The following is a 9,249-nucleotide window of genomic DNA, read 5'->3' on the forward strand; positions in this document are numbered from 1 at the left end:
TATCTATCTATCTATCTATCTATCTATCTATCTATCTATCTATCTATGCAGCTAGCTTGTTAGCTAGTTGGCTAACAATTCACTGTACTTATGCTTTTCAAGAAATAGGTCAGATATTTTTAGGTGGGGGGTGGGGGTGTTCTGTGGAGTCAACAGTCAGTATTTTACCTGCAGTAGACAGCAGTCTGAAAAATCTGAGTTTGGAGAATTTGCAGGTAATTCTCTGCTGATTTCTTACATTAAGCTGCTGTATTCATACCCATCTGCTCACAACAGACTCATGTTCAGGCTGCTGTTTAATACAATGTGTTACATTATATTATTATTGTTTAGCGTATATCTTAGATCTTTGTACAGTAGTCCCTTGCTACTTCGCAGTTTGTTTATCACGGACTCGCTCTATCGCGGTTTTTCAAAATAAGATTGGACATGACGCACATTTGGCTACACGATTGGCATGGAGTTTGTATTTAGAATAAATTATTTTAAATTATTTAGCATCTGCTGCACATTTGTGCAGCCAGCCCTTACTGCAGGATAAGTTTTCTCCTGCAGCAGAACAGTTGATCAGTTGTTCTCTGTGCAGAGCAGAGAAGTGGGCATGGCTACTACTTTGCGGTTTTTCACTTATCGCGGGTCTTCAGGGTACAGATCCCCTGCGATAAATGAAAGACTACTGTATACTGTTTCTTTTTTGGTGGGGGTTATATTTTTTGCTATTTTTCGGTGTAACTGGGACCTTGAGTTCACAATTTTGTTCCACCTCATGTACCACATGTGATGCGAATGACAACCTTGAACCTTGAAAGTCAAGCTAACAGCTGCCGATTGGTCCTGGTTCCTTAGCAGATTTATGTCATCTTAATAAATCTTGAATCTCAACGTGTAGTGGTTTACTCAAATGTTATTTTGTAAACTTGTAAACGGATGTAACTTTTTCGTTAGATGGATATTTACTTAAAAATCTGAGGTCCTGAAAACCACTAATCGCTAGACTGGTGGCCTCAGTCTAACTAGCTGTCTAACTGGACTATTCACTTTGGAAAATTGATCTCGAAAGATAAGTCCAATTTACCCACGTTCCGGTAGGAAGTTGTCAGATCAATGAGTTTTGCTTACTATTGTGCTCAGTGGCCAGTCCAACTATTATTAGCTATGAAAGTCAATAATGTAATTCTCTGTGTGTTTTTATTTATATTACTGTAGCAACGCAACGTGTTTGCTAACACCAACAGTAAAGTCTTTGACTGATTTAGGTCCCAGTCACTTTACACCAAACACTTTTTAAAACCAAAGATCTGCTGTGCGCCTCTCGCCTGTACACAAACTATTTTTAAGAAATATAAAGATATATAAACACATGATGATAGCTTGTATTAAGAAATTGAATCTGAATAATTTAAATATGTCTATTATTTTCATTAGCGGTTGTATTAGTAAGGAATTAGAAAAGTAAAAATGGATAAACAATGGTGAGGGGGTGGGATTAAATAAGTGGTACTTCTTCCCGCTCTTTTTCGACATGTGAGCTAAACAAAGGTGGAGCAATACTTGTGCACTTTTTTAAAAGTCTATATAAGTTTTTTTTTTATATTTTTGTTTCTCTCTTCTTTGCTTAAAATGGCTGTCTGTATATAGTTAACATGTTCGAAATAAACAAAAAAAAAAAACTGATTAAATGCTAAAATTAGGAAAATAAACGAGCTACAGTTATTTTGGGAAAGTCTTAAGAACAGCCAAGAATGTTCTTCCTCTGTATTTTTGATGCAATGTTAATCTGGATGTTCTCGCCATCTAGTGGTAAGGCATGAGTATTTCCCAATGTGAGAATGAGGAAAAAGATTTAAACAGAGAATAGAAAGTCATCTTCAGTATACTCGTGACTAATTTAAACAGGAAACTGACAGAAACAGATTAAAGTGTATAGTTTATCACCGCAGCTAGTACCACTTTTTACGTGTGAGGCAGCCATATTGGGTTTGCTGAGATAAGGCTGGTGAGAATGTTTGACTTCTCTGACTTTCTGAGGGCATTGCTGTAAATTTTTCTGACCTAAAACTTAAAAGTTCAAACTTCTGAGTGCACCATTAGCTTGACTCATTAACAAGACATTTTTCTGATTCTCCAAATCAATCACGCTCTGATTGCGGTCTACAGCAGGTAACATGCAGACTGAACTCCACAGAACCCTACAATTTAAAAAAATCTGAGCTATCACTTTAAATTTACAGAACTTGACTAGGCAGACACCAGCAAATATCCTCAGTCAGATTTTATTCAAAGGAAATATAACTAACCTTCCTCTCTACATGTCAACCCACCCCAATCACTCTACCCCTCAACTTTTATCTCTTCATCTCCCGTTTTCGTGCCCCTCCTATTCCGCCATGACCTTCGTCAACTCATCTGCCCCGTCTCTTCAACCTTTGTGTCCATCTCTGTCTGCTCCCTGCACCCCCTCCCTCCCCTTCCCCGTGTCTCCAGGTCCACCTCGAATTAGACCCATGCGAGACATCACAGCAGTGGCGGGCAGAAACACATATATAACATGCCGCGTGATTGGGTACCCCTATTACTCCATCAAGTGGCTGAAGGATGGCATGCAGCTGCCTGATAATCATCGACAAGTGGTGTTTGAGAACGGCACCCTGAGGCTCACGGACGTGCAGAAGGGCGCCGACGAGGGAACCTACTTGTGTAGCGTTTTGATCCAACCCCAGGTGTCAATAAACCAGACTGTTCATGTCACCGTCAAAGGTAATTGTAAAAAGAAGGAATTCATTGGATAATGTCAGTGTTATACACAAACCTATGATTGACATTAAATGGAGATTTGAAATGACCCAAAACTCAAAATGTGGTAAGCAAAAGTCCAAGTCGCTGCCATTTGAAGACACTAGTGTACATTGTTTTGTACTTGTTTGTTTAATTCAGATCAGCTGTGTTTTGGGGCTGATTTAGATTGTCTTTTCCATATTTCAGATATGTTTGTGTCTGCATTTTGTTTGGACTGTGAGTCCGCTAATGACGGTAGTGTGGCAGCTGCAGAGGTGTTTAAGGGTGTGTGCAAGTGCCTGAGTGTGAGTGTGTCTCTGATTTAATTAGATGAATAATAATGAAGCCTAGATTAAATCCCCCAGATGTCTCAGCTGTAGTACCCCCACCTCAACCTCCATTGCTATGGCAACAGAATGACTTCTCCCTGCCAATTGGACTCTAACCAGAGCAGCTATTATGGGCTGCAGGAGATGGCAGGGGGGCTGAAGGAGGTGGCAGCAAAGGGAGGCCCACCGGCCAATGACCTTCTCTATCTCTTTTAGCGTTGCTCCAGATGGCCACGCTGCCACTCCTGGACATCTAGTGGTGATTCTCTGCGCTCTTCCTGTCTCTTTCAGTGCCACCGCTCATCCAGCCCTTTGATATCCCCTCTACCTCAGTGGGGAAGCTCATGTACATCGCCTGCGTGGTGTCATCCGGGGACATGCCCATACGCATCACCTGGCACAAAGACGGCCAGCTCATTGTGCCGGGCTCAGCCTCTGGCGTCGCGATAGAGACCAAAGAGTTCATGAGCTCCCTGCAGATCTCCAAGGTTACGCTGAAGCACAACGGAAACTACACCTGCCTCGCCAGCAACGCTGCTGCCACCGTCAGCTGGGAGAGACAGCTGATTGTCACGGGTGAGGGGCAGGGAGAAGGAGCTTAAACACACAGGAGAAACTCATGATGTCATTTTTAAGGAACATTCACTTTTTCCACCGTTTAGAGGAAAAGTTCAGACTATTTAGAAGGTTTAGAAAGATTTTAAACATTGATATTCGTTAGCTTTTTTAGCTTGCTCTTTGGAAAAACATGAGTTTATTTCTGACTGGATTGACAGTTCATGGTTCTTCTGAGCAAGGCAAAGACCAAAGTGGAGCAGCCATCTTAAAACACCTCAAATATTCAATCTTGTACAGTTTTTGTTTGTTGGAAGACGTCTCCATACGTATGTAAACTGTCTTGTCTGGACTATAACTTCTGAGCCGCTTAAGATAATTTAACAAAGCTTGATACACTTATGCTTCATCAGTAGACGGAGTGTAATCACCCTAGCTCCAAGGTCAAGGTCACAAATCAAGGTCAAAGTCAAAACAAGTCTTTGCTTGGCTGGACTGTAACTTCTGATCCACTCAAGAAAATGAAATGAAAACTCAGGGATTTGTACCACCACCAGACGGCATATCCTGTAACGTTCTCATCACCTCAGCTTCAGTCAAATGTTAAACAAGGTCATTGTTATAGAATGTTGTATTACTGTATAATAGTTTGTTTGTCTGTGGATGTATAATGTGCCATACATGGTACTCTTGTAAACAGTTTCATTACATTCAATTTCTCATAACACCATTAATCTGGCAGAAATCTTTAGATATGGCTGTTCCAGGCTGCACCAGACATGCTAGCTAGCTTCAACTGCTCTTATTCCTACTTACAAATACATCCTATTTAAATAACGTTGTAAAGCAAAATTGGAAAGCTCATTAAATATTATTTGCATGAACTATCGTAGCATTTTAAAGATTTGAGTTGGTTTAAAATGGCTGAAAGCCACTTATTGTCTAGGCCTAGTTGAACTCTAAAAATCTGTTTTTGTTTCCTAGTGCCGCCACGCTTTGTGGTGCAGCCCAACAACCAGGACTGCATTTATGGGAAAGCTGGCGTTCTGAACTGCTCAGTGGAGGGTTACCCCCCTCCAAAGGTCATGTGGAAACACGCTAAAGGTAAAGTCTGCTGTAACATCAACACCCAAAGAGGAAAAATAAATTAAGTTACTGACCATTCTGTCCTGTAGGTGTTGGGAACCCCCAGCAGTACCATCCGGTCCCCCTCACAGGCCGCATCCAGATCATGTCAAATGGCTCTCTGCTGATCCGACATGTCCTGGAGGATGACCGGGGGTACTACCTCTGTCAGGCCTCCAACGGTGTGGGCTCGGACATCAGTAAGAGCATGATCCTCACTGTCAAAAGTAAGTTTGGATTGGCATGAACCTGATGTGTACGAACATCAGTTTGAGCCTTTTTTACTGGTCAGGATGGAATCAGCACCTCTAAGATGCACTTGTGCCCCAGGCTACTCTGGCCTTTACTGAACCCAGCAAACTTTAACAGCTGCTATTGATTCATGTGTTTGAGCTGTCTGCCTGTGTGCTGCTGACTGTTCGGTGAGGGGAATGGGCTGTTGAATTAGTGATAAAAACAAAACTACAGGATCTCTGTTCGATCAATAATCCATGTCAAAGCAACAGAGGGGGAAGAAGAAGCCAAAGTGTGGGAAGGGAAGAAAATATGAGACAGAAGAACCAGCGGGGCTTGAAGCGTGAAATCACAGCACCGAACGAAGGGCAGAAATAATGATATCTGTACGTCTGTAATATATCCTTCAGCTTTCAGTACGCAAGCCCCGTTCCCTCATCTCATTACTCCGTATCAAACTTTTCATTACTCTGACACGCGACTGTGAATCTGCTCAGTTCCTGCCATGATCACCAGCCACCCCAACACCACCATGGCTAGGAAGGGCCAGACCAAGGAGCTGAACTGCACGGCGCGAGGCGAGCAGCCCATCATTATCCGCTGGGAGAGAGGAGACACGGTCATCGATGCGGAGAGAAACCCCCGATACTCCATCACCATCAACAAGAAGGGGGATGAAGTCATCTCCACCCTGAAGGTACAGGAAGCTTTACTGTAAACTTAGTGGGACCGTTTGAAGATTTAAAAGTTGGAAATTTGAAACCCATGTTGATTTCTCATCAGCTGACTATTTTTATCACTTGCTGTTTGTTTGTTGACCTGTTGGCCAAATATTTTATGAACCACTCGATCGATTTTAAAGAAACTTCCAGGAAGTAATCAGTGAAGCATCTACAAATGATTTATTTTTTTGAGTCAACCTGATTTCAGATGGTTGCCACAGATAATTGATCTTATCCAACCTTTAAAAAAAAAGGCTATAACAGTCAACTTTACAGAAACGCAACTAAATTTTGTTGTGGTAGTACCTGCAAGTTATCCCCAACATGTAATCTGAGGGCTAATAGATTACATTAACTGTACCCTGTGTGTGTTAGCAACATATTCCAAGTATCATTGCACATATTTACTGAAACCATGATAAATTATCCACTGGATGTGCATCTACAACTGATTAATGTCTGAAGTCAATTCCAGAAAAACTAACACTCAGACATGAAGCTAAGTTTTGGAGTGGTAGTAGCAATAAGTCATCCCATCAAAAAGTTAACAGATTAGACAAAATCTTTGTTAAAAAAAAAAAACTTTAACATGTAAGATGGAAAAATGCTAGTTTAATTGTTGAGTGAGATACAAAGACAATGTTTTTTTTTTTTTTTTTACTTTTGTAGTTTTTCATATAAACTCTCACTGTAACTTCACATTGATTTAAATCGGCTTATATTGTCGCCCATCACGGATTGAAAATGGAAATACCCTCCGTCTGTCCATCCAACCGTCTTGTGAGCATGATAATTTGAAAAATAAGTTAGGTACTGACTCCTATTTTGACGTTTCACTGTATCTAGGCTTAAGACAGGTTTCTTTTGAAAATTGCGTTGCCACATCAAAATGCAATATGGCCACCCACCAAATGTATGTGTAAACCAGCCATCCCAATCATTTGAGGAAACTGAGTTTTAGTTTATATACCGCTTAAAAGTATAGTTTCCTCAAATGATTGTGGTGTCTACTGGGGTGCCCCAAGATTGATCTATGGTAGCCAAGGCCACCACTGGCCACCCCCTAGCTGCGCCATTGCATCTGGTGGTAGATACAATTTCTTCTTCTATTCGCCAGAATCTGTCACACTGCGCTGCCTCAAACAAGCAAAAAAATTTTTTAAAGAATACCTCCATCCTTCCAGTCCATAAAATCTTTAAAAACTCATCTCAAAAACTACAAAACATTCGTTATTCAAATCCGTCAGTGACGGGGGACATCGGCGGACATATTGTGCGACTTTACAGTTGCAGGTTTTTTTAAAGCGTGGTGCTGACTAAAATACTTTCCAAAAATAATATTAGTGAACCAAACTGTAGCGTAAGCTCCAAATGAGTGTTTCCTGCATGTTCTGTTGTTCTCAGCTGAACCCAGCCGAGCGAGGAGACTCCGTCTTCTTCTCCTGTCACGCTATCAACTCCTACGGAGAGGGTCGAGGGCTCATCCAACTCACAGTGCAAGGTATTCCTACCAATCCCTGCAAAACTAGATTATTATTAGATCTGGTAAAACGCATTAGCCATATAAATATGATGAAGATGGGTTTATAGGGTGACATCTCCTCTTTTTTTCCTGTTTCCGATAAACAGAACCACCAGATCCCCCCGAGCTGGAAGTCAGGGAGGTGAAGGACAGGAGCATGAACCTGCGCTGGATCCAAAGGTTTGATGGCAACAGCATCATTACCAGCTATGACATTGAGTACAAGAACAAGTCAGGTAGGTGCTAACAAACGCCCGTCTCTAAATGTTTGTGTAATATTTATTTTATTTATTGGTTTTAACCAACTCTAACTGTTGCTCGGGTTCATCAGACTCCTGGGATCACATGTACACGACCAGAAACATCTCTCCAACCAACAATCAAGCCAACATCGTGGAGCTCCACCCAGCCTGCGTCTACAGCATCCGCATGTACTCCTACAATAAAATCGGCCGCAGCCTCCCCAGCAAAGAACTCACGATCAGTACCGAGGAAGCACGTAAGTGTTTATCTTTTTCCTCTTAATCTTGCCTTTTAAACATGTTTTGTATTATTTTGTGTGTTTGGATCAGAAAAATGAAAACTATCAGTAATAATTAAATTGAATTGAATTGAACAGCACCTGACGGACCTCCGATGGAAGTCGTCCTCCAGCCGATGACGTCTCAGAGCATACGAGTTACATGGAGGGTAAAAAACAAAAGTTTTTAAAATGCTTATTAACTTATTCCTCTTTGTTTGTGTCTGAGTGTCACCGGATGTCTTTCTGAATGTTAACATGACTCAATTTTAGGAGTATAGATATAAAAGTTTAAAGTTTTAATGAGCCCTCTCACATGTAGGTTTACAATGTTTTAGCTCAAATTGCTTCTACAGTATTTTCATTTGGTTTAATTTCAATTTTTTATATATATGTTAGAGTCTCAGAAGAGTTTTTATTCATGATAGATTTAAATTTATATTTATTTCAAACAAATTTAAAGTATTTTGGGGCATTCAAATAAATAAAAAATCCAAACTGGGATTTTTTTTTTTTTATGAGAAATGGTGTTTTAGTGGGTAGAATTGTAGTGAAATTAGGCAAAATTACATTTTTAGTTGTTTTATTCCTGTTCTGAAGTTGATTCTTACTGCTACAAATCTGTTTTAGTTAATCTACTGTACATGAATTTACAGTAAAGTTGATTTTCTGTCTTTAGCAATTTACACCTGCTGTTTACATAATTTAAATAATCCCAAATTTCAAAGTGCATTTAGACGAAGGAAACAACAACAACAGAATGGAACTAAATAGAGATTTAGCTGCTGGAAGCATTCCCATACATGACTGTTTTTGAGGGGAAAAACATCTTTATTCAAACACCTGAAAGTTTTCACTTTCTGCAGTGGGCCAGTTAACTTTTGGACCTCATTTTAATTGTTGTTTTTTTTAACTCTCAAAAGGTTTTATTGGTTTAGAAATAATTCTTTGTAGACATTCAGTTGATTTCTAATGCCTTTGGAGAATATTAGGTAGACAGTAGTCCCTCGCTACTTCGCGGTTTTTCAAAATAAGATTGGACATGACACACAATTAACTGATTGAAGGATGAGCCGAACGATAGGCATGGAATTTTTATTTGAAATAAATTTGTTAAAATTATTTAGCACCTGCTGCACCTGTGTTCAGCCCACTGCTGCAGGAGAAGCTTCCTCCTGCACCGTGTCATGATCTCCGCTCTGCAGCGGAGAAGTGGGTGTGGTCGAGAGCACTGGCAGATGGCAGAGAAAGGAGATCATGACATGCTGCAGAAAAACCTTCCTACTGCATCTTTGTGCACCCCGTTACTGCAGGATAAACTTCCTGTGTGGAGAAGTGGGCGTGGCCAAGAGTGTTTGCAGGTGGCAGAGAGCTGAGTTCATGACATTCTGTGATCTTTAGAGTGTTTAGAGTTTAAAAACATTGTTTAAAATATTGCAAAAGTGTGGGAGGGTTTAAAACAATATA

The 9,249-nt window shown here is 40.5% G+C and overlaps 1 protein-coding gene across 1 annotated transcript in view; it reads left to right on the forward strand.

The window, feature by feature from the left end:
* Positions 1-9,249, forward strand: part of LOC119420289 (Down syndrome cell adhesion molecule-like protein 1 homolog) — an 83,762-nt gene that overhangs the window by 39,268 nt on the left and 35,245 nt on the right. Inside the window, exons 7-16 of the mRNA XM_037687677.1 lie at positions 2,485-2,757; positions 3,396-3,680; positions 4,644-4,763; positions 4,835-5,011; positions 5,516-5,715; positions 7,145-7,241; positions 7,370-7,498; positions 7,594-7,761; positions 7,882-7,952; positions 8,988-8,994. Coding sequence (XP_037543605.1) covers positions 2,485-2,757; positions 3,396-3,680; positions 4,644-4,763; positions 4,835-5,011; positions 5,516-5,715; positions 7,145-7,241; positions 7,370-7,498; positions 7,594-7,761; positions 7,882-7,952; positions 8,988-8,994 — 1,527 coding nt within the window. The remainder of the gene's footprint in view (positions 1-2,484; positions 2,758-3,395; positions 3,681-4,643; positions 4,764-4,834; positions 5,012-5,515; positions 5,716-7,144; positions 7,242-7,369; positions 7,499-7,593; positions 7,762-7,881; positions 7,953-8,987; positions 8,995-9,249) is intronic.

Source organism: Nematolebias whitei, chromosome 14, assembly GCF_014905685.2.
Source record: "Nematolebias whitei isolate Nwh7 chromosome 14, NemWhi1, whole genome shotgun sequence".
NCBI lineage: Eukaryota > Metazoa > Chordata > Actinopteri > Cyprinodontiformes > Rivulidae > Nematolebias > Nematolebias whitei.